General features: G+C 40.8%; 2 protein-coding genes across 3 annotated transcripts; one reads left to right on the top strand and one right to left on the bottom strand.

Moving 5' to 3' along the window:
- The first annotated feature begins 306 nt into the window (after positions 1-306).
- On the top strand, positions 307-13,606 carry snx27b (sorting nexin 27b). Of its 2 annotated transcripts, none has more exons than XM_083917645.1 (13): positions 307-760; positions 5,605-5,836; positions 5,981-6,173; positions 6,404-6,468; positions 6,568-6,672; positions 6,784-6,862; positions 9,853-10,016; positions 10,103-10,192; positions 10,650-10,799; positions 11,113-11,241; positions 11,403-11,462; positions 11,560-11,608; positions 11,736-13,606. In XM_083917645.1, exons 1-13 carry the CDS (start codon positions 432-434, stop codon positions 11,801-11,803), a joined length of 1,713 nt encoding a protein of 570 aa, XP_083773771.1. In that variant the 5' UTR covers positions 307-431; the 3' UTR covers positions 11,804-13,606. The 2 variants fall into 2 exon arrangements, with proteins under 2 accessions (XP_083773771.1, XP_083773772.1); XM_083917646.1 differs by having other exon boundaries at positions 11,560-11,622.
- A 3,921-nt stretch (positions 13,607-17,527) lies between these two features.
- On the bottom strand, positions 17,528-23,434 carry LOC310950253 (neuronal acetylcholine receptor subunit alpha-7-like). Its single transcript, XM_083917954.1, has 9 exons — positions 23,288-23,434; positions 22,321-22,365; positions 21,935-22,044; positions 21,766-21,845; positions 21,363-21,530; positions 20,090-20,284; positions 19,578-19,664; positions 19,365-19,474; positions 17,528-18,891 (listed from the first exon to the last, which is right to left on the bottom strand). The coding sequence occupies exons 1-9, from the start codon at positions 23,420-23,422 to the stop codon at positions 18,004-18,006; spliced, it is 1,818 nt and encodes a 605-aa protein (XP_083774080.1). The 5' UTR covers positions 23,423-23,434; the 3' UTR covers positions 17,528-18,003.
- Between the last annotated feature and the right edge of the window lie 1,947 nt (positions 23,435-25,381).

The following is a 25,381-nucleotide window of genomic DNA, read 5'->3' as shown; positions in this document are numbered from 1 at the left end:
AAAACAAGAACATAAATATACATTTTTCTTTCTTATCTCTTATCTATATACCCCTTAGACTTGTCTTGTGTCCCCTTGAGGGATCTCAATCCACAGTTTGTGAACGACTGGCTTACAGTCAGACTTGTGTATTACTTTTGATCATTTATCCCTAAAAATAGCAGTGGCTTACTCACAAATTTGTCTCTTGCCTATGCTATTATGTGGCCTACCCAGGAAACTCGCCGCTCCAAAAGGAAGCTGAAGTGACCCATATGGAACGCATCCTGGGGCGGACTCGGAAATCATCGGACTCGGTCGGCATTTTCCGCTGATCTCGGTCAGTTAGCTATAGCCGAGCTGATTAGCCTGCTACTACAAGCTAATGTTTGTGGGATATTTATTTGTTTGGGTGAATTTTGAGTGAATGAGTCGAAGAGTGTAGGGAAAAAATGGCGGACGTCGAGGGACAAGAAATTTGTTCACCGGTCCCTCCGTTGCCTTCTTCTCGTGACGGCTCCGGTAGCGGTAACGTTACACCGGGCACCGGCGACGGCAGCTGCCAGACGGCAACCACCGTTACTTCAGGCCCGCGGCTAGTGCGGATAGTGAAGTCTGACTCGGGCTATGGTTTCAATGTTCGGGGACAAGTAAGTGAAGGCGGGCAACTGCGGAGCATTAACGGGGAACTGTACGCTCCACTGCAGCATGTCAGTGCTGTTCTACCGGGAGGTGCAGCCGACAGAGCCGGTATTTCGAAGGGGGACAGGATTCTTGAGGTGTAAGTAGCTAACAGCTTTACCAAAACCACATTATGAGTAACTTGTACTCTTTCATTGCCAATGAAATTCAAAGCAAGAAAGCAGGACCTGTAAACATCATTCGCTGTCTCTTTACTGGGACCAGTGTTGGCCCGTGTGAGCATGCATTATCACACTGGGTTTGCTGGGCAGAATAATAGCCGTTCATCCTTATGAAAGGAGTGTCTGTGTGTGTGTCCGAGAGAGATGATCCAGGGATCATTAAGAATTCCCATCACACTGGAGCCTATTCCACTCATCCACAGCATGCCAAATATTCTCAAGTCACCCCTTTGTAGACATGCATGTCATTGAAACCAGATGCGGTTTGTAATGATTCTGCACGACACAGTGCATCTTAGTACATAATAGCTTGCTTTGCTGACACTAATCATGAAGGTTAAAACAATCAGTATCACTTGGCCAGTTCACATGGCTCTGATCATGGTACTATCAGTGAGCACTGATGTGTCCTGCTGCATTTAGGATGGAGCTGGTTGTCCTCACTGGCACTGTTAGTATGCATGGAGATTTGCTTGCTGATGTTAGGCTCTGTTGCTATGGAGAGGAACACGCAGCACACAGCTCAGCATCAGTGTGTCTTGTTTGTATGAAATAAGAGGTGTTACAGAAAGGGAGGGTTGCCTTCAGTTCAATTGCGATTGCCCTCGCTCTCTAAAATGTACTATCTCATTGGCTGGCTTTTTTGCACACTGCTTTGTGAATGGATGGCCTGCAGTAACTTGGCAGTTTGTTGACCCCATTATTTCTATATGCTTGTGTGCAAGTATGTAGATGTATGTATGTATGTGGATGTTGGCATATTGTACAGGCTACATAGGACAACCTGCTAGACTTTTTATTTCATCCCTGTGTCAGTTATTTTGCTCAATATCGTACTTTGGTTATTGGTTTTATTTGTCATGAATTTAAAGTTTGTTTTCATGTTCATGTCTACCATTTGCACACGTTTTTAGGCTTCAACTAATAATGCTTTACTTGTCTAATTTGGGACGGTCTCCTCTCCTGTATGCAATATAAGACCGGCACAAATATCAGTAGATCTTTACACACATGTTGTATGTAGCTGAATATTTCACTTTGAGTGCCTGGAGCCATTCTGCCTTCCTGTCAAGGCACAGTATAAACACAATAACTAAGTATGCACACAGTGGAGTGCCTTCATACTAGCTGCAGTGGTATAGAGCCTCTGCTATTCTCTATGCAATCAATACTTCTTTGCACATTTACAAACAACTCCTGCTCCTGAGCCTTTGATGCAGGCTAATCTATCGTGCTAGACAGCTTCTTTCAGCCTCCTGCTTGATTCTGAAGATTATGTATAATGTTAAACACGCAGAACAATATACCTTTTTTTTTACGCTATGCCATTTGTTGTCACAGACTTTGCTTTGAGTTTTAGCCTATGTATGTGTATCTTTGCCTGTGCATAAGTGTAAGTAAGCATGAATGTACAGAACACAAAGTATTACATTTTCAAGTACTCTTCATCAGCAAAATAAACAGATTTACTCCCTCGAGTTATAAAGACAGAAGAACAGAAATATTACGCACAGGAAAACATTTCTTTAGAACTATTTATGACACTCAGAAGTGCTGATGGTGCAAGTGCAAAGGCTACTACATCAGGTGCTTATTATATAATCATAAAACTAGAATGAAAGAGCGCCCAAAATGCTTAGTCTGTGTTTTGTGTTGTAGGAGACTTTTGTTTTTCTCCCACTACACCTGTTTTTTTGTGTGTCCTTGTTTATTTGTATTAAGGTTGTCAAAAGTATTGATGCTTTGATACTTTTTTGGTGCAGGTTTTAAATGATACAATCTTTTGTTTATGATGAATTCAAAAGTTTCAAAAGGACAGGCAGTTGTGTGTTTGTTTCATCAGATTTCTCCTTTATTCATGCAGGAGAAACACACAGAGACCACTGTACTGTGTTATTTAGTCAAGCCACATTATGAAAATAATTATATTCTTTTAACATTATTACAAATGTGTTGGTGATGTTTGCTGTACCCGAGGCGTGTGCAGGTTTTCTTTCTTTTTGCCACTGTATCTGAAGCGGTATCGAGTATAATGTTTTACATTAGTATTGTATCAAATTTTTAAATTTTGGAATTGTTACAACCTTAATTTCTACCTAGATAATACCTTTGCAGCTTACCTATGTGCGCCCTGGCTCAGAAGGCCTTCCTCGACTTGCTTGCATGTTCAGATACAGTATCTTACCATTGAGTTATTAGGGATTAGAGAGCTTGAGCTGTGTCAACCTGTCAAAGTAAGCCAAGCCCTGACACTATGACTGACATACTCTCACAGATCAGCTGTCAGTCCCAAGTTCTATCCATATTTTGTGTATAAATATGGTGCAAATCAGCAAGCCGGTACAAGTTATAGTAGTATTGTATTTACAGTGCCTTGTTTTGAGTATTTCTATCAATTCTTATTTCCTCTGTAGTGTCAGTAACAGCTAGAGCTGATGCTGAGAGCTTTAAGAAGAGATGCTGTAGCTGTTAAAGTTAACTATAGTTTAGGACACTACAGCACTGTCATCAGCACTGTAATGCTTCTGACACATGCCTGCCATAGGGCACACACCCAGTCTTACTCATGCTCAGCTGTGCTAATGACATAAACCAAAGGTCCCAGTCCTGAGGGGGGAAATGTGAACAGAGAGACAAAAGCCTCTGTTCCTGCCATGAATAATCATATGTGTTTTAACTTGATTCACTTTATAACACTTTATTCACTTTCTGCCATATCAGTCAGATCCTTTTTTTTCTATTTAAGACTATTTAAGACTCCTATAATTGAATGCTTTGCTCTTTACCCCTGGGACAATGCACAATGATGATGAATTATAAGTGACTACAACAGACCTGTATAAATGCCACCTCTTTGAAACATTTTCATTGTTGTTGTCAGTGTCAGAGATGTGTTGATTCAAGTCTTTTGATTTTTGAAGCTGCAGTATTATATTTGATTGCGATGGATTGTTGCGAGTCATGTTATGTATTTTTACTCCTGGATAAGTAAAACCTTTCAGAATAATTTAGTCCAGTACAAACTCAGAATTTGAAGAGGACACAGTGTCAGTAGTACTCTTATTTAAAAAGAAGTATTTCATTGAACTTTGAGGGCCGGCTGTAGCAAAACTGTATGGTACGTCAAAAATGTGAAAATGTCACTTATAGGCTTTATACAGAGATGCTCTGTACCCCATTTGGTGAAAACTGGTCAAAATTTGTAAGAGGAGCAATGAAGAAAACAGATCTGGATCCATCCAGACACAAGTGGGCATGTCTTATATAGATTAGAGATGCACCGATCAGCTCCGATATTGACTTATTAGCTGGATCAGATATTAGATGAATGAGGCCGATCCAGCATTCAGATCCAGTCATTTCTTTTTTATTAATATCATAAACAGCAATACAGTTACAGCGATGTTTGCAACACCGGTTACGGCTTTATATTACATTTTAAAATATCTGTTTGCAGTGCACTTTACGGAAGTGTTATTTATTTCTTTTTGCTGCTAATGTACACTTTATTTATTAAAAAAATAATATTTAGTACATTTATATCTGTGTTAATTTGTTACCTTTTTTAACAAGGCAAAATGTTTATGTCAAGCCTGATGCCTTCACTCACATGGCAAGGTATATGGTTCATTCATTCAACAGGAGTATCGGATCTGTATCGGGTATCGCCCGATATGCTCAGCCAAGGTATTGGATTGGATCGGGAAAAAATGGATCGATGCATCTCTAATATGTATAGATCTGTTGAATTTTGTTTCTGTGACTTGTGGATCAAAAGTTCCAGTCCAAAACCTAAAGCACCAAATTTGACACTGCATTCCTTAGTGTACCCAGCAATGCACCTGCCAAGTGTGCAGTAGATCAGATCAACAGCTCTCGAGATATGTGGATTACAGACACACACGCTCACAGACAGACTCACAGAGATTCCTTGCTTTATAGTTAGATTTGAGAAAATGTTCTGCACTAATAAAAAAATAAACTCGACAATTTGATTACATTTTTTTTTAGTGTCAACATAACAAAAGTTATCTACAGAGACCCAACAATTTCTCCATGAGCAACATTAGCGATGAAAACCTTCCTATAACGAACATGAACATCTGGGCATCTGTCGTGCCCTTTTGGGTGAGAGAGATAGAGAGGGAGAAAGTAAGAGAGAAAGCTAGACCCAAAGATACACAGAAATGACATGAGTAAAATCAACAACTATCATAATAATAGAAATATGTCTGTGGCTATACTTGAATGATATGAATAATTTCAATAACAGCAGTAATGATAAATTATCAATAATAATAATAATAGTAGCAGGAGGTGTCAAGCAGGAACAAGATCCAGGTGCAACCACAGTCTAAGGAAACCTACGAGACGAGAAAGCACAAGGACTCAGGGAAATGGCTAAGTAAGTAACATGCATTAATGGGACATGAATGCATACAGATGGAGAGAGAGAAGCTCGGAATATTACATGAAGTCCCCTGGCAGACTTGGCCTATAACAGTATAACTAGGGCTGTTCCAAGACAAACCTGAGCCAGCCCTAACTATGAGCTTTATGAAAGAGGAAAGTCTACTCTTTAATGTGGAGACGGCGTCTGCCTCCCGAACAACAACTCCCGTTGGTTCCACAGGAGAGGAGCTTGGTAGCTGAAGGCTCTGCCTCCCATTCTACTTTTGGAGATGCTAGCAACCACAAGAAACCCTGCATGCATTCTACAACTATTGTAACAATTACATTTCTTCCTCCATGTTTTCTACAGTAATGGTGTAAATGTAGAGGGAGCGACCCACAAGCAGGTGGTGGACCTGATCCGGGCTGGAGAGAGGGAGCTGGTCCTGGCCGTGCTGTCTGTCCCACCCCAGGAGGCCGACTGCTTGGATCCCGGAGACGACGTTTCGGCTCAGTCCTGCTATGATTACTCTGACAAGCAGGCCGTCCCCATCTCTGTGCCAAGCTACAAACACACTGAGCTCAACCAAGAAAAGTTTGTGGTGGGTTCACTTGTGGATTAATTCATAGATGGTTGATAGAGAGCAGATGAACAAGTGAAGACACAGATAGGAGGATTGTTCTTAGTCATTGTGTGAGGGCCTTTATTTTCATTATTCTCTTTATCTGCGTTCTTTCTCCTCAAGGTATATAATGTGTACATGGCAGGCAGGCAGCTGTGCTCGAAGCGTTACCGTGAGTTTGTGATCCTACACCAAAACCTCAAGAGGGAGTTTGCCAACTTTTTGTTCCCCAAGCTGCCTGGGAAATGGCCTTTTTCCCTGTCAGAGCAGCAGCTGGACGCACGACGCAGAGGCCTGGAAGAATACCTGGAGAAAGGTCAGGGGGAGAAAAGGAGATGAAGGGTTTTTATAAAGATTTCATACTAGTAATTAGTATCATTCTCTCTGGGGTTTGTGAAGTTAAGTAATGGGGTAAAAGGTGTGGAGAGGTTTGGGAGAAATACTGTCCACTCCAGAGTGCATAACTACATGGTTTGTGTCTTTGTATAAACACTGTTATTTCACATGAAAAACCTTTCCCTTGAATATTTTGTCTCTTATCTGCAGTGTGCTCTGTACGGGTTATTGGAGAAAGTGACATCATGCAGGAGTTCCTGTCTGAATCAGATGAGGTAAAAAAAAATTTAAAAAAAACCTGCATGGCTGGGTTTTATTTTTGGTCCTTTACCTGTGACTTACCGGTTACTCTGTCTTTCCTTCCCATGACATAGAACTATAATGGTGTGTCAGATGTGGAGTTGAGAATAGCCATGCCCGACAAAACCACACTCACTGTTAGAGTTCGCAAAAACTCTACTACAGACCAGGTCTACCAGGTAAACACATAAACAGGTCTGAATAACTGTTCACCAATATTATAACGGCCATATTACTGTAATCTCGCAAATGTTTTACCTTTCTGTTTCTTTTTTCACCTTCTCCTTCAGGCTGTGGTTATGAAACTAGGCATGGACAGTGTAACAGCCAGCTACTTTGCTCTGTTTGAGGTCATCAACCACACCTTCGGTTAGTAAGAGCATGTCATTGAGTTTGTGCTTACAGTAGTCTCTTTTTTTACACTTTAAATGTTCCTTTAAAATAGACTTCGACTTATAGCCAATATCAGCTAATGACAGAGTTATGGTTCCTTAGCAGCCAAATTATCCTGAAATAAATACCTTTGGTGCATGAATTATGGTAAATATACAGTATGTCACTTCAACTGGCCCTCACTTACTCAAGGCTAGTGTGTTACAAGGATATGTCAGGTTTTTAAAAGGCAATTAAATTAATCTATCAGAAGGTGTTATTTTCAACCCACGCAGCACTACTGGATTTTCCAGGAACTCTGTGCTCTGACTGTTACTGCAAAGACAGACGCAGCAGAACAGTAGCAGTAAAATTACATTTGAGCTTTGCATGCAGGTCACTGGAGTTCAGAATTGTTTCTTTCAGCCAACTAATGAATTAGATGTTAAGTAATTTGTATCCCTCAGTCATGTAAAGAAAGTCTCCCATGTCTTAATTAGTTGTAGATAAGATAAATATTTTGTAAATATTTGCATTCCTCTCACTCTCTAAAGTCTTTTTTATTTCCACATTTGTGGAAAAGGAGCAGCTAGAATTCTTCTTGTAGCAAAAACAACAGTACGAATCCCCACCCTTCCTCTAGCCTTACCTTTTTAGTTGCATGCTATAACAAGATGCATGCTAGCAGCTCTGTGTGGCTGTACTGCAGTGATATGATCTAAATGTTAACATATCTTAGTTTAGTATACAAGCATGCCAGCATTTTGTAATTTACATTAAACCCAAACTACAGTTGAGGGTGATTAGAATGTTGTTCTTTTTGCAGGTATGGTTAGACGAATAAAAATGTATTTTATTATAGTGCAGGGGTCAGGGAATCACCAAAGTCAGTAGGATTCCTCCTCTGGGCAATATGAAACTTGTGTGTCTCCAAACACACAAGGTGGAGACACACTCTCGGTCTGTCAGGTTGCTCCTGCCTCTTCAACAACACTGTCTAAACAAAGATAATATGGTTGCAATACTAGTTGCCAGTTAGTCAGCTGATTTGCTGTATTTTTCTACTGCATACCAACAAGAGAAGAAGCAGAACATCAAGTATCTAACACATTTGACACTAAATGCTCTGGTATCTGTCCCATTCTCGTGGATGCGATATCTCAGGAATGCTTCGACGGAAAGTCTTAAAATTAGGCACAACTGTCTACTTGGACTCAAGGATGAACTGATTAGATTCTAGGACACATTGACCTCACAAAATGCGTTTTGGGCTGTAAATTAAGAATTCCTATACTAATCATGACAAAATTTGACACAAATGTCTAATATGATAAAATGTTTAAGTGATGCCATTTTGTTATCCCAAAGTTTAAAGATCATCTTCACTGTGACATCATAATATTTCTGTCCATTATTCAACACAATAACGCAGGAACAGAAGGGCGGACGTTTGGTCAGATACTAAATTAGTGACTCTTGAAACAGTGGTGACCATAGATCTTCTGTGCTGCTGGGTTTTAAAATAAACTTAATACCTTTTTAATAAGGGTGGAACGTTCTTCCGTCCCGTTATGCATGTCACGGTTCAGTACACGTGTGTACCGTACGGTTTATGAGGTGCAACTTAGCGCAAGTCTTCATGACCACTGTCCTTTCTCGTATCCATCTCAGCACGTCAAATCCCAGCATGCTGTGATCAGGGTCAAATCCGTGGTTAAATCACCACATCAACGTTTCTTTCTACTCTGAAAATAAGAAAGGTTGTCACAGAAAACCGTCAGTTCACCAGAGAATGGACAGAAAAGTTTTTGTTTCTGTCACTGTGAAGCCTGAGTTTACTCTGCAGCCATATCTGTGTGTAAAGAGGATAAGCTGAGAAGGCATTTTCAGAAAAATCATCTGCATTTATGTTACGTTAATTTTTGTCAGTCCAGTTTTTGATGCATAAACTAATGTTTCACATGTGCTTGTCAGCCTGGTAAAGTAACTAGTTACTGAAGTAATCAGATACATGTAGTAGAGTAAAAAGTAGAACATTTCCACTGATTTATAGGGGAGCAGAAGAATAAAGTAGCATGTAAATAAAATACTCAGTAAAGGACAAGAGCCTCAAACTTGTACTTTAGTCCAATAATTGAGTGAAAACCTCTGGTTAACAGGTTTGTTCATTTAACGAGGATTGTTTTTTGACAAGCTTGTTGCACTTTGAGGCCTATGACCAATATTTACATTGATAAAATAAAGACACTATACTGTATGCACTCCTATGTCACTGTAGTGTTTTACAATATCCATTAATGTGATGCTCATATTTTTACAGACCCTCATTTTGGATAATTTTCATCAACCGGCCCTAATTTATAATAATTGAATAGTCCTGATGGAGCCTATTTCAGTCAGTTCAGTGATTGCTGTTTGTGCGTATTTTAGTGAAAGAAAACCTATTTTCTTCTTTTTTTCTTAGATTTGATAATGTCTTAGTGTTTATATTCTTACCTAGAAGGCAAACAATTGTTTACCTTTTTTCCAACTAAATATATAAACGCGTAAATGCAGCAATGTCTCTCTTACTGTTTCAAAATCTCCCTTCACTTTCATTTAAGATTGTTACAGTAATCCCTAAACAAGCTGCCTTAACATTTAAGTTTTTGCATGATTGCATGACATATCTTTAAGAATATCTGGTTAAATTTTTTTTTAAATTATTAGGCTACAAATCTGATACATGGTATTTTTAGAATCTAAAAGAAATAGGAAAAAACAACCGAACCGAACCGAAACACCGTGACCCGAAAACCGTGATAGGTACCGAACAGTGGATTTTGTGAACCGTTCCACCCCTACTTTCTAATATGTTCCTTCAAAGTCTTCACTACATACATTATGCAAGTCTGGACAGTTTGGATGTAAACTGCAATTTGAGTGGTTGGCGGAGGCATCCAACCACAATGCGGTAACTCTAACTTCTCTCCTTGTTTCTTCTGCAGTGCGTAAGCTTGCCCCCAACGAGTTCCCCCACAAACTGTATGTACAGAACTATACCTCAGCCATCCCAGGAACCTGCCTCACCCTGCGGAAGTGGCTCTTCACTACAGAAGAAGAGATTCTGCTTAATGACAACCAGCTTGCTGTTAACTACTTCTTTCACCAGGTGTGTGCTTATGTCTTTGTTTGTGGTGTGTGTGTTTTTTTGTTTTGTTTTTTTACAGTGTCCCCTATTTGGCCATATCTTTGCAGGCTGTGGATGATGTGAAGAAAGGCTTTATCAAAGCAGAGCAGAAGTCCTACCAGCTGCAGAAGCTCGCTGAGCAGAAGAAGATGTCCATGGTCAGTCTCTCACAAATACGGACAGACACCAAACAGCTACTCTACTGCTGCTCCTGAGTAACTTACACAGACAGAGACGGATAGTTACTCACTATTGTTTAGTGAATAGACAAAGGGAGTGAGTTATCTTCTGTCTGAAATCATTAATAGATTACTCTCTCTTTACATAGATTACCTGAGAACCTGCCCCAGCGGCCAAATACCCTGGCCTTATTTTCATATCAGTTGGGCTGCAGAGAACAACTAAAGTGCTTGACTGGTCTCTGGCTCTCTTTGGCTAATAAAGCTTAGATACAGTTAAACATCAGATTGTGCATCCTGCATCTAAGCTTCCGTCGGTTGCAGAACCACATATTGTTATATATCTATATCTATATATATATATATATATATATATATATATAGATAAAACATTTTAAAACATTATCTTGTCTCCTCTGTCCTCTTTCTATCTTAGTACCTGAGTTTGTTAAGGGGTTGTGAGGGCTACAACGAGATCCTATTCCCACACTGTTCCTGTGACTCCCGGCGTAAAGGCCACGTCATCACAGCCATCAGCATTCACCACTTCAAGCTGCACGCCTGCACCGAGGAAGGGACACTCGAGGCAAGGGCAACAGCTAGTTAGTTTGTGTGTGTGTGTGTGTGTGTGTGTGTGTGTGTGTGTGTGTGTGTGTGTGTGTGTGTGTGTGTGTGTGTGTGTGTGTGTGTGTGTGTGTGTGTGTGTGTGTGTGTGTGTGTGTGTGTGTGTGTGTGTGTGTGTGTGTGTGTGTGTGTGTGTGTGTGTGTGTGTGTGTGTGTGTGTGTGTGTGTGTGTGTGTGTGTGTGTGTGTGTGTGTGTGTGTGTGTGTGTGTGTGTGTAAACATATTTTGTTTGTATAATGGGTTGAGAGTGTACTGAATCCTCAGTGTTGTTCCAGAACCAGGTGATTTCATTTGACTGGGGGGAGATGCAGAGGTGGGACACGGATGAAGAGGGCATGGCCTTCTGCTTTGAATATGCACGAGGAGAGAAGAAACCACGCTGGGTCAAGATATTTACACCCTATGTGAGTATCACACACTTTATTACACATGTGCTATAGTACTTAGTGAAAATACAGTTCCTTCAGTCATAAAGACATGACATTATGGAATCAATCTTCTATATCTTTTTAAATTTAAATCTCTTTTTCTCTCTTGGTATTTACCGTGTATGGCCGATGTTCAGTTTAACTACATGCATGAATGCTTCGAGAGAGTCTTCTGTGAGTTGAAGTGGAGGAAGGAGGTAAGGACTATCTACCAACAGACTAGTCCACTCTTTAACAAGCCATTTATTTGTGTTCCTCACTCATACTGTACCTACAATGTGTGTGTTTCTACAGGTGGAAGAGGAGGCTACAGATAAGGACAATAAGAACTGCAGTAAAGATGGTATGTGCGGCAAGGTAAGGCTTTGCCTGCCTCTGTCCGTTGTATGATTTATCAGTAACCTGAGTGAATTTCTGTGTTTTTTGTCTCTGAGTTTGTGTTTTCCTCCTGATTGCTTTTTCTGTTTTAGAATATTTTCCAGCTGCTGAGGCACAGAAGGGATGGAGGCACCTAGGAAGGGAGATTATTACCTCTTAACTAAACACCCTTGTCACCAACTGCGCTCAGTCCGAGCCCTCATCTAACCCCAGACCCAGCAACACTCCGCTATTAACTACATGGTCATCATTTATTCTCCATCGGCTACAACCTGAGAAGCTACCCCTGATACATGCAAACCAACAAGCACCTGCAAATAAACAAAATCGAATAAACCGAAGCATAATAAGCTACAGACACATGAACCAGAACTATTTGATTCCAGCGCAACATTGTCATGCATTAAGCAGAGCTCTGTCAAGTCATGGATTCATGTAAGCCTTCTTCTTGGCAGGGACTTGAAGTGGAATGTGACTTGTGCATGAGGAGGTTTTGAGACTCTTCCCAAGTAGTCCTACCAGGAAGAGAAAGCTAAAGTCAATAAGAAAATACTGGTGTACTGACAAGGAAAAGCTGTTAGTGCTCGCAAAGGGGAACACGGATAACACGGATCAGCAAGACTGAGTGTTGACCACAGGACGAGGCATTTTTTGTCCAGTTGTTAGCGTACAAGTGCGTTTGTGCATGTTAACTATACATGCACAGGGCCCCAAAAGGCAAGGGGCCAACTAGAGTGAGGCTCTCAGAATGTAAGTCAGAGCTGAATTACGTCACATGCATAGATTTTCATCCGTTTGCTGTTGCATTTATAAGAGACAACTATTAATATATAGTAATTGGACAAATAAGAGAAGGGAGAGAGAAAGCGGGCATTCAGAACATGCAAGATTGTTAAGACACTATCATTCATTCTTTCAGAGACACAGCTGTGATTTGACACATGAGCGAGAACAACATTAAACTTTAGACTAATGTTGCACTTTATCCAACAGTATTAACATGTTGAGATGTAACCTAAGAAGCAGATAGTGGGCATAATACTGGAACTACTCTGTGCTTAGTTTACTTTCATTTTTGACTGACTAAAGTATGGTTTTGTACTACTTCATCATATAATGGCATGTGCAGCGTGCAGAGCCATGCAAGATTTTATGTATTTATAGCATTATGTGAACTCCCCATATAAATGTTTTTGAGGCCAGTGTAGAGCAGCATTGATGAGGCACACTGATCAGAGTGGAGTACAGTATGTCTAGCATGTATTACCCATAAGAGACAGCAGGGGTCCTTCTCCTCCTTCCGCTCTCCTGCAGGCCCTGATTACTTTTGTTTCTGAGAGCTCCCTGAGGATTTATAATAGGCCTGTAATTCAAAAAGGTCGTCCCACTTGCAGCACTATTTATCTCTGTAGCTGGTACTTTGCTGTACTGCTGAACTACTCATGCACTACGGATTCAGGTTAAGTGGGAAGAGGATTTCTTCACACAAAAAAAGGGGGCAGCTCGCACACTTCATCAACATGATGGATGTGAATAGACATTCACTAACGGCTTTGTAGCAACTGATCACAGAGCTGCAGTGTAATCAAAAACATCACATGTAGGATGATCAGACTGAGGCTCAAAGCAAATACCTGTGTTCAACTGTTCACTGCGTTACATGAGGCAAAACACAAAGTGAAAGACTTCACCAACTAATTGTCCTTGGTTTGAATTATGTGATCAGTATACGATGGCAGTGAATGTCAATAAACCATAATATTCAGTTATCATCCAGCTCTAACTTCTGTTTAGCTCATAATGACAATATCAACCGTATTTTTTATTCAAGATTGACATTGACATCCGTGGCTCTTGCTAAGTGCTTGTTATAATGATGGTGCTGTTTACAAAAGCCATTTTGAGTGATTAATGCGCTTCAACAGACCTTGGAGGGTGTGTAAAGGAGTCTTAATTAAATGTGTTGAGCCTGAATTGAGAGAATTGCAATCTTAAAGGCTGAATACATTTCCCAGGGTTCTTGTCTGTTTACTGGACCGTGTCTGACATTGCCGATTGTCTGATCTGCCCACCTTCAAGTGTGCGCTTACCCCCCCCCCCCCTCTCTCTCTTTCTCTTTCTCTCTCTCTCTCTCTCTCTCTCTCTTTCTTTCTCTCTTTCTCTCTTTCTCTTTCTTTCTCACATCCTGACTTAAATTTAGTGTCACTAACATTATTTATTTCAGTAAGATAGTATGTTAAATTCAGCATCTCTGTTAAGTTTTTCACCTGATACGGTTTGGCTTTTCGAAGAGTTACGCTAAGAAGAGGATGGAAATTGATATCCTGCAGATTATTTGACATGTTGAAATGTAAAATTTAAGACAAAATGTTTGGTTACGTCGCTTACTGTAATAAATTGTAACATATTCTTTTAAATAAACCGATTTATTGATGCAAAGTTGTGTTTTTTTCTATATTTGTGTTTGTGGGTGGGAGTCAGGGACTTCCAAATTGATTAAGTTACACACACAAGCAGATTGAGATTTATTCCAAAAAGATGATTTTACACTTGTTTTCTCACTCTCACTTTGTGGACCCACATCTGTTTTCTTTCTTCCTCTCTCCCGTGTTGCCGTCCTCCTCTCTCCCCAACCACAGTGTCTTTTAATGAGATCTGGGAGACAATTACCCAACAGGCAGTGAAATAGCCATTCCGTATCGACCTGCATTGAAGGCCTGCACCCAGTAATTAATAGCTATTGACTGTTGGTGGTCTGGGATGTTATCTTGGACATCTGAATTTTGAAAAGCTAACATCTCTGCGACACAAACGTGTCCTAAGAGGCACCTTACAAATGGCCTGGCTTTAGTGTTAATTAATACCAAACCTTGTTCACAGGAAGAAGATGAAGTGTAGCCTTGAAGGGCAATTGGATTAAATAATAAAGCAACAAATTGCTGAATTGTGGCTTATATTCAGGTTTTGATATTTCAAAATATGAAACATTAAAAAAGGGCCTTTACAATGTCTTAGTTGGTTCAGTTATGTATGTACTATGTATGGTATTTGCATGTTCTCACTGTACATGCTGGAGGTCAGTAAGACTTATTGTCTGCGAAAAACCTCAGTTATGTTCCCATTCCTCCTCTTCAATATTAAAGTAGAAAAGGCTGAAATGGTAAACTTGGAAAATATTGCATTATTGTGTAGTCATAGCTCTTTTTCATTTCAGTAGTTTGATTAAACTTTTTAAAGTCTAAAAGTATAGTACACTATATACTATAACTCCCCTCTTTTATATTCTCTCCCTTACTTTTTTCCCACATGGGCAAACAGAACTGAACTGACAGCACTGCACAAGAAGCAGTGCACCGTAAGCAAAGTGTGTGTGTGTGTATGTGTGCGTGCATGTGCGTGGTGTGCGCGTGTGCGTGTGTGTGTGTGTGAGAGAGAGAACTGGAGCGACATAAAGACATAGAGCTTTAGGAGTATGTGTGGTTACTGCATTAGGTCTGCAGCAGGGTCCTTACTTTTACCACTTGGTGTGTGGGTAGGTTTGCGGTTGCTCTGCTTCACTTGTCTTTGGGTGTGGGTGCAAATTTGTGCGACAGCTGCAGCCACACATTGCGGTGGCCCCTTGATACCAAAGATTTCTGCATCCCACTCTGGGGCTCGTTGCATCGTGCGTGTTCCCCTGTTTTCTTGCACGATCGTTTGCTTCTCCTCTGGACAGCAGCTGCGTGAGCTGTGGACGCAGAGCAGGTGGATGACTGAGTCACCGGAGGAGGGGAGTATCTTAGATTTATTACCTGTGCTGTATTGCATCTCTCAGCTGTGTGAGGCAGCAGCCCCAGGAGCTCAGTAGGCCATTGAAATGCACTGCGAGTTTTTCCAATGTGAAATGGCCTGCCTGCACAAACTGTACAGTTTAAAAGTTTAAAGCCAAACAAAAAGCCCCTGGACTGAGGGTTCGAGTACAGCTGTGCCAAAACAACAATTAGCCATAATCAATCATCATAAAGTGGTTGTATTATTTCATCAATCAGTCATTTTATATTTGCCAAGATTTTGTACATAGATTCTTTGCCAATGCAGAATGTGTTCAGTCACCACTAAATGCTGGTCTAAGTACAGTTTAGCAGCAGCAGCATCCCAGAGGAGGAGGTGGAGGAGGGATTCACTGCACTTCTCTCCCCCTCCTCTCCTCTCCCACTCCTCCTCTTCCTCTCTCATTAATGAGCAATCAGTTAAAAACTTTATCGGTTCCTATTTGCTTTCTCTGCACATTTTTTTCCCTCTCTCCTCTGTTTCTCTTGACAGTGCAACCACCTTTTTCTTCCTCTACTCTATTTCCTTCTGTGTCCTCTCTGTGTCTCCATGCCTCTGCATAGCCCTCCCTTCCATCTCTCTTCTTTTTTCCCTCTTTATTGCCACACTTCATTACCCTCATCTTGTCTTTCCTCTCTCTGGCTCCTTTTTTTCCCTGCCTCCTCTCCTTCACCCCTCCTGAGCTCTGTTTCTGTGTCCTTTTTTAAACTTTGATCGAAGCGAGAGGATAATAGAACATTTGATGCATGTCTAAAGAGTACAAAGACAAGGTGGTATATTTCACAATTTAACAGCTCAGTCTGTCAAAATCAACTGCCGTTCAAAGCGGTCTGCAAAATGTATGACGCGTTTTACATTCAAAGCCAGGGTCATAAAGATGAGTAAGTTTAAGTGGATGACTTAAGGTGCTGTGTGTGTCTGTAGGACTAAAAACCTTGTTAAAAAGGATTCTTGGAAAGCTGACCTTCGTTTTTCTCATCACCTGTTTTTTTGCACAAAAGGACAATATTGTTCCATATCATGAATAAAACCAGAGAATTTAAATACTTGTTCTAGACCATCAAAGTGGATCCCATAGACAGAGAACTCTAAAGAATCTCTCAGCTTAGGTATCATGTCATTGATGACATGACTGTCAAAGGTGTAAAAAACAAAACAAAAAAAGACAAACCCCTATGGCAGTATGCAGTGAGCACTACAGCAATGATATGAACATGCTTTGGTCAGGCCCCATTTTTTGCAAAATGACAAACAAACATTAATAATATTTCTCAAATAAAATGAATACATTAAAAGGCCCATAAACTTATTAACAGAGGACATTTAGGGCTTAGCCTAGACCTTTCTCGGGGGGCTCTATTTTTAAACATTTTTTATGGATTCTGGACCCTTTATTTTTTAAATCTCAGTGAATCTGGCCCGGGGGCCCTAAGTTGAGTATCACTGCACTACAATGAACTAGGATGCTAACCAGCTCTGTACCGTAGCAATGTCGGCAGACGAGTGGCGTTTGGCTTCCCTCCGGGGCAGAAATTCCCATGGACATTGCCAGTGGAGGTCTGCGAAAATCCGATGCTCCAATCTTTAAGGCCACAGAGAGAAGACAAGGACCCTTCATCTGCACACACTGCCCATATTGCTATGATACAGAGCTGGATTTAAATCAGCAATGGATACATGAATGTATTATTGTGATAAAGAGTGTTCATGTGGATATATACTTATCACAATGGCTATGGATATACTATTAAACAGGAAACATTAAAGAAAACCTTTAATGAAATGAAAAATTCACTTGAAATTTTAAAAAAAATCAGAAAGAAGAGCATACAAAATGTATACCACAGTATAAATAGTATTTGTGGAAACATATAACAAAAGAGCACACAGAGAATCTGGTCTGTATTGTCAGGAAATGGAGGTTTGCATGCAACACATCAGCGTCCAGTTTCTCTATTGAACATCTTCATGTAGCATCCAAAGATGGCACTACGAATTTATAACGAATTTAGTAAAGTCATGCTTCCCAGTTTTCACATAACTCCTGGGATGATTTTCTTTGAGGATCCTCATTCACAAAACTATTCCAAAAACCTCTTCATTTTTTATTTAACTGTTGAACTTTTAAAAATAAATAATCCTCATCCATATTCCAATGAAACATGTAATGCTCTGTTGAAGGTTTCAGTTGACAGTCCATTAGTTGTTGATAAATAGTTAATTAGTTCAATTCACCACAATGATCAATGCATGACACGATTCTTTCAACACTTTTTTAAGCCTGGAGTGTCCCCTCTTGGGAAAAACAAATACATCAATCAAACTTCCCTCGAAACCATTGCAAAAATAATGTGTCAGCAGTAAATGTGAGCATTATCAGGTTCATTCTATCATAAAAAATGTCCAACAATCTGCTCCAGCTTACTGTATAGGAAATATTTGCTGTCGTATGTCCCGGTGTCATTAACAGCAATTGTGCTTCCGACAAATCCTTATCTGTATTATCTCTTCACATCTCCCTCTCTCTCAAATCTCTCTGTGTTTGGTCCGTCACAAGAAGTCTTTTGACAGTGCCTCCCCAAAGTTGGGTGCAGCCATGAGAATAGCGATGGTACAGATGATGTTGAAAACACTGAATCCCACCAGGCACAAGCGGTCGATGACCGCTGCAGCAAACTGCCACTGCTCTGCCAAACTGAGCTGCCGGTCCTGCTCCTTAACACGTTCAACTAAAAACTGCACCTCTGCCAGAAGAGCCTGCAGCTGGTTGTCTACTGCCACAGATCGAATCACACCGCTGTGGGAATGTATAGCGGTTGTTCTCCCGGCTCCGGCCCCAGCCTCTACGCTGCAGTGTCCAGAGGATGTGGTTGATGGTTCAGGGTCTGGAGACAGTGGAGTTTCCTGTGGGGGGCTCCCAAACTTGGAAGATTGGAGGTGGTGATGGATAGGTGTATCACCAGTTGGTCCTCCTGCTACTGCTGCTGCTACTCCTTCTCCTTCTCCTCCACCTAGTCCACTGTTAATCCTCCCGTGACTTGTGGTTCTTCTCCTCTGAACTGGCTCAAGCTCTGCGGTGGTCTGGAAGTTCTGGAAACCCATGTAAAGCAGATGTCCGTTGGGCTGTGGGTATAGATTGGGGCTTGGATCTCTGTGGATGGCATTAGGAAGAATAACAGACTGAGAGTTGAGCCGTTGGGGCGTTGGGTGTGATAGAGGGTGGTTGAGCTGAGCCAGGCTGGCTTGCAGGGAGTTGAGGCTCTGGGGAAGGATAGAGGCCACTGGCGTGGGGATGGTGGGGGTAGTTGTGGTGGTGGGAGAGGAGAGGGTCTTGCTCTGAGAGCCTGCCTGGCAGTTGGAAAGTGGTGGCTCCCCTCCCTCTCCTGGACGCTTCATCCGTAAGAACCAAGGAACCCACTGCAGCAGAACCAAGTGCACCTGAAACACGAGGAAACAAATACTGAAGATTTGAGCACGCATATAGTAGTTCTAGTATTCGTTACCGGGCCACGTTACTAAGCTTGTTCAGTCTTGTAAGGAACGTTGCATAAAATGTACTTGGTATTAAAGACACTGAAAATCTTATAGCAGCATTCATTTTGTCATACATTATTGCAATGCATTTTTTTCAGGCTGTAAAACTCAACAATACTACATCTGTTTGTGCTTCTCTGCACTGGCTGACTTTTCGTTTCAGAATTGATTCAAAAATTTTACTGTTAACTTTCAAAGCATTGCATAACCAGGCACCTAGCTATATTACTGAACTGCTAAGTTCTTTATATAATCTGAGGTACTCAAGCGAATGGCCTCTCGACCATCCAAGACCACAGGGATCAAGATTTTTCTGTTAAGGCCCGCCGAGACTCTGGGACCATCTGCCTGCAAAGATCTGCTTGTTTTAAACGTACCCAACGCGGCATGTGTCCACTATCGGGGCTGTGGTGATGAAACTGAAGGACGATGACCGTGGCCACAACTGACATCCCAACAATCACCATGGTACTGGCAAAGTACTGACCTGAGACAGACAGGGAACAACATTTCACGGCTGTTGACAATCTAAAAAAATAACCCAAACCCCACAAACAGACACACATGTGCACACACAGAAAGACACTGACCTATTAGAGGTACAGAATCTGAAGTGGCCGGCATTATCTCGGCAACCATCAGCATGAAGACTGTCAGGGAAAGCAGAACCGTAATGCCTGGAGGCAGAAACAAGACACCAGGGAGTCAACAAAAAGAATAGAGAATCCTGAAGTGAAGAAAGCGTAAGTATGCTTAGTGGAACAGTATATTTGGTATGGTGCACTTGACTTCACTTTCTGACAACCCCAGGAAAACTCATTCGACTTTAGTCTTTCTCATGTCGCCTCTCGCCTTTTCTATCCCTCCTTCCCTCTGTCTCAGCCCTCCTGACACACTACAAAAGCTCTGCATAGCTGATTTAAAGTTTTCCAGTAATGTTGACAGAGATTGAGAGAGAAACACAGGACGAGTGAAATAAGCCCATACAAGTAAGGAGTATCTCACAGCAGATATATATAGATTTTATATTTTCTCAACTTTTCTCATTGTAAGACTGCCCTGCACCCAGGTTCTTCTCCACCCTGCTCTTACTATTCCTCACCCAGGCTGATCTTCTCCCCTGAGTTGGCGGGGAGCAGGAAGACCACCAGGGTCATGGAGGAGAGGAGCACGCAGGGAATGAGGAGGTTTAGAGCATAGAACAAAGTCCTCCTTCGTAAGGTCACCACAAAGGTTACATCGGGGTAGGGCTCTGCACAGCAGTCATAGAAGACTTCATGACGGTCTCCAGGAACCTCTGAGGGGACAGAGACAGGTGCAGGTACATCATTATAATACAGAAAAAAACCAGTGAGGGTGTGAAATGAGAAGCATGTCAAGAATGTTCTGACTAGGGACCAGCAGCATCTTGAAAGATTGTATTGAGCACAGCAGAGATAGAAAAACCATGATGGTGACAGAATATGTTGTTTAAATATAACTGAATTGTTTTATTGTACGTATTTTCATTCTATTGAATGTTCATAAGGCATATTCCAACTTCTAAAATATAACTACACATACAGGACTCCATGGTGGTAATAGCCCCTTAATGATCCGCTGGCATGCCTGAACAATATTCTGTCTTTCATAGGCTGTAGCTGGCTTATTTTGGCCAATTCTGTAAAATGGTGTATTTTAATATTTCTGCATACTGGAGTCCCCAAACAGTCTGCGGAATTGCATAATTTGGATCTGACTAGGAAATTGAGGATCTTGTGGATTCAGTGAGTCCAATTTTATTCATGTGTAATGATGTTAGTCCCCATAGTAGCCATTAAATTGCAGTGAGACCATTTTTGAAACTTGAGGTCACTGTCAAAATGACCTATTGTGAACTCTAGCTTAATTCACTCACTCATAAAACTTTAAAAGCAAAAACTAGAGACAGGGCATTCAAGTGACCTATGGCTTCCCTCTGTAAATTGACAATAAAAGGGGTTTCTGAGCAGTTTCCAGAACAGAAGTGCTCGCCATCCAACTGCTGAAAAATGCAGTTCTGTCAAAAACATGGATTTTAATATGGGGTTCCTCAAGGTATTGGTGTCCTAATGTGGTAATGTGGATTTTTCAATTCTCAAGAGGTTAAAAATGTTTACACCAAATCTGTGTAACAAATTGATTCATTATTTTTTTTCTGATTTATTACTAGAGGAACTTGACACAATGCTGAGCTGCATGTCAAATTAATCTTCAGGTTCCCGGCTTTCAGATGATTTATGCCATATCCACGCATCTACTATTGATCTTTTATCTACCCTCTAAAACCCTACTAGGCGGTGGAATGGTAAGAGGATACACTGTTTGTCTTCCAGGGCCTCGACAGCCTGTCTCACCAAGCAGGTCCCACTCTCCGTTGGTCATGTATCCTGACACATCTGCCTCCTTCATCTGGAGGTCCAGCAGCCAGCCATCAAATGACCAGGAGCCAAACTTCAGTTCACAGCGCTGGATGTCAAAGGGAAACCATCGCACATCCACGTTACATGTGCTGACAAATATTCCTTGAATAAAACATGGAAAATAGATTACAGTGAATGTGAAGTAATTATCAAAATAAACTTGATTAAAAAAAAAGAAAATGTTGGGGTTTTTTTTGCCGCCATCTCAAAGTAAGTGAAGAAGAAAATATTAGATTGCAATAAACATTCTTAGGATTAAGTTGCTGCAGCATGAATAATACTGTATTTGTACAGAATGGCTGAAGACATAGTTTTCTGATTAAAAAAAAAAACTCACCTGGAGGCAGATACTCACAGAAGCCACTGGAATTAACCAGCACATTGGTCTTAAAGGTGGCATCAAACTTATCATGTGCACTAGGAGGATACAAAAAGAGAGATTAGATCCTTTAGATCTCAGCAGCAGCACTGTGTGTGTACACGTTTATATGCCGCACATAGGCTACCTGTTGTAAAGCAATATGTCCGGAGTCCAGACCTGGTCAGAAGTGAAACGGAGGTTCTTAACTCCAGGATACTCTGACTGGTTCCACTGGAGGTAGTGGTCGTACCACTGCTGGGAGACACAAGTACAACACAGGTTTTACATATCAACGAAAACATGAAGACATACATAAATATACATAGACAAAACACACACTGTCATTCTGATTTTATACTCTGTGCACACAACATCTTTTGCATGTCTGTGTTGCTCTCCCGCCTCTTCCTTTGGGGATTTTTTTTTACGTGGAATATTTTGTTCGTTATCAAATGGAGGCTTTGAGGATTGTATAGCTGTGCAGATATGAAGTCCTCCCATCACATTATTTATGTAACTCCTTATACTCACCATCTGCAGCCAGGCATTCGTGGTGAGGATCTGGTTCTTTTCATCCTAACATAACATTAAACATTTAAGAGAATAGGTGATGTAATGGTTTAAAAGGATAGCGTCATACATATTCATGTCTGTCCTGAAACAATAATCACAAAACTGATACATTTAGAGAGTTATTTGTCTCTGTAATTTTCCATCCTTGCTCTGCTCCCCTCTTCTCTTTGTGGGCATATCTCACCTAAAACTACTACCTATTCATCTACGCTCAATTGACCACCTTTAAGTGTCCGATTTGCAGCTGGATAGACTGATCACAATCGAATTAATTAGAAATGTAGGTTTGGAGGTTAATTCAAATGGAATTTGTAATTGCTTACTGAGCTGGATCTGTTTCCTCCGGTCTGTCTTCTGTCTTTGCATTTGATACTGTGTGTTTTATTTTAATGTGTTTTAATGTTTGCATATATGTTATTTGAGACACTGTTTTGCTGCTTTCTTTGTGGGGCCTTGAAATAGAGATAATTGTTATCTCATTGGGACTCATCTGGTTAAATAACGGTTTAATTATTTTTTAAAAAGGATAATGTGTGTGTTGTAACTTTAACATTAATGCCAATTAAGATGGTTTGTTCGAGATCCCTTTCTTATGTGTCAGTGATGAGGGACAAAGTAACAGTCTTTCTCCTTTTTCCTTATTGTATTGCTATCCCTTTCCCCTCTCCCCGCAGCTCAACAAGGACATACTGTTCATGGATACAGAACTAACCGCAGACACCCATTTGATTTGACCGATTCAAACTGATGTAGCCAAATGCATTTTTACACTGGAATTGCATTTCACAGCCAATATGCAGAGGAACAACAACAGCAGTGACCAAGAACTCTATAAATGTAGATGTATGTATTGCATTAAAATATATTAAGAGTGTATTTCCTGTTTGAAAGTATTCTGTATATGATGCATTTATGCCATGCATACCACATCCATGACCTGCATCAGAGTAAAGGAGAACTGAACGGTGAGAGCCAGGGAGTCGTTGGCCACCGGTCTCTCCATGGGGTTGTAGTCCCTCAGCAGCTCCCTGAGCAGAAACCGCTGATGAGGACCCTGCATTGATTCTGAACAGTGGAGTGGGGAAGGGAGTTCAACAGAGGGGAGAGGATTGTATGGAAGAATTGGATAGTTCGATCACAAAAGAGGAGCAGGAGAAAAAAGTGACAGTTACAAAGAGAAAGCTGTGTTGGAGATGACAAGGAGAAAGTGCTGTAAAGAGAGCTATAGTAGAAAAACGGTGTGATTACACTGACTGATGGATAGTTCGGGGAAAGGTAGCGTAGTAATTGAAGGCCAGGTGAGTGAGAAGAAGAAACACACTAACAGAGGGAGAGTGAACATGGTCCACTGGAGGTAAAACAAGGGGTGGGCTTTTAGGGGTAACATAATTAAAGTCATTTTTAAGATGGAGATGGAGCACAAAGATATATAGTTAAGTAGAGAAAAGACGGCAGGAGACCAGAGAGAAGGAATCCTGTTCCTCCTAATCAGTTATGTCTCTGATTGATCACCAGCAGACAGAGTCTTTCCCACCGCTATAAAAATGTCAGTTTCATTTCATGCAGGAAATAGTGGGTCCATTAAACACTGAAACACCCCAGACACACACACACACACACACACACACACACACACACACACACACAGCACTCACAATGATGAGAGCAGGGGACTGTCTCTCTCTCATGCTCTATAGCCTCACTGAAGGTTTCGATTCTTTTGATTCATTCTCTGCAAGGCAATCACTTTGATGTAGAGGGAGCTATCATTGTCGGATTTAAGATGCACATTAAATAAGTTGAAAAACGTATATATACACTTTTAATGGCTGCACAATGCCTGTTCTGCAGGCATACATTATATCTCAATCTATGATGTCAAATCTATATTAATTTACTAGACTTTAATTTATATCAATATGACTCTGCAGATGGTACACCTATAATTTAGATTAATAGTGCCCATCGTATCCACAGCCATTTTAAATTAACCATTAGCAGCCAGATAATCACCCTTCTCTTTTTCTCAGCATATCTATCTATCTATCTATCTATCTATCTATCTATCTATCTATCTATCTATCCATCCATCTATCTATCTATCTATCTATCTATCTATCTATCTATCTATCTATCTATCTATCTATCTATCTATCTATCTATCTATCTATCTATCTATCTATCTATCTATCTATCTATCTATCTATCTATCTATCTATCTATCTATCTATCTATCTATCTATCTATCTATCCATCCATCCATCTATCTATCTATCTATCTATCTATCTTTCTATCTATCTATCTATCTATCTTTCAATCTATCTATCCATCTATCTATCTATCTATCTATCTATCTATCCATATATCCATCTATCTATCTATCTATCTATCTATCTATCCATATATCCATCTATCTATCTATCTGTCCCAAATAGTGCACAGCTCAGCTTATCTGAAGTCAAGATGATTGAATTTCATGCTGTTGCATGCTCATTATAAAATAAATCATCTTATTCTGTCTCACTGCACACCAACATACGGCCACCTGGTGTTGACATGAACTGCTGAGTGCACAGTTATTAGGGACAGAGTGCTCCATGGCACAAGACATACAAGAGCACGTACAGCGAGATACAGCACATGCAGAAATCACACACTTGTTCGAGCACCAATGAAAGTCACTCACCGCGGAGCAGAGTCGCAAGTATTATCAGCCAAAGAACCACAGCCTGCCACATACTGCATTCCTCTGTATGAACAGAGACAGAGTGAAAGAGGAAGAAATGGAGCAGATGAGGGAGGATGAAAAAAGGGGGAGAGTGAGATTAAGAGTGAGGTCTGAGGAGAAAGAAAGGTTGTAGAAAACAAGTGGAGAGAGTGGGATACTGGCAGTGGCAGAGAAGGGTAAGGAGGGGAAAGAGAGAGGGAGAGAGACAGAGTGAGTGGGAGATGCAGTGAAACGAGAATACTCCTCTGAAGAGGAAGATGCTGTTTATCGAAGTCAGACAGCTACTGAGA

This window comes from Echiichthys vipera (genome assembly GCF_963691815.1).
Source record: "Echiichthys vipera genome assembly, chromosome: 8".
Taxonomy (NCBI): domain Eukaryota; kingdom Metazoa; phylum Chordata; class Actinopteri; order Perciformes; family Trachinidae; genus Echiichthys; species Echiichthys vipera.
Note: the sequence above shows the minus strand (reverse complement) of the source record. Positions and strands in the feature narration are given on the sequence as shown.

Coding starts and splice junctions, on each gene's coding strand:
- snx27b (XM_083917645.1), top strand. CDS start 432: ATGGCGGACGTCGAGGGACAAGAAATTTGTTCACCGGTCCCTCCGTTG. Junction 761..5,604: donor GGGGACAGGATTCTTGAGGT/GTAAGTAGCTAA, acceptor TGTTTTCTACAG/TAATGGTGTAAATGTAGAGG. Junction 10,800..11,112: donor CCGAGGAAGGGACACTCGAG/GCAAGGGCAACA, acceptor GTGTTGTTCCAG/AACCAGGTGATTTCATTTGA.
- LOC310950253 (XM_083917954.1), bottom strand. CDS start 23,422: ATGCAGGGTCCTCATCAGCGGTTTCTGCTCAGGGAGCTGCTGAGGGAC. Junction 22,366..23,287: donor TGATGCAGGTCATGGATGTG/GTATGCATGGCA, acceptor ATGTTATGTTAG/GATGAAAAGAACCAGATCCT. Junction 21,531..21,765: donor CTGTGAGTATCTGCCTCCAG/GTGAGTTTTTTT, acceptor GTTTTATTCAAG/GAATATTTGTCAGCACATGT.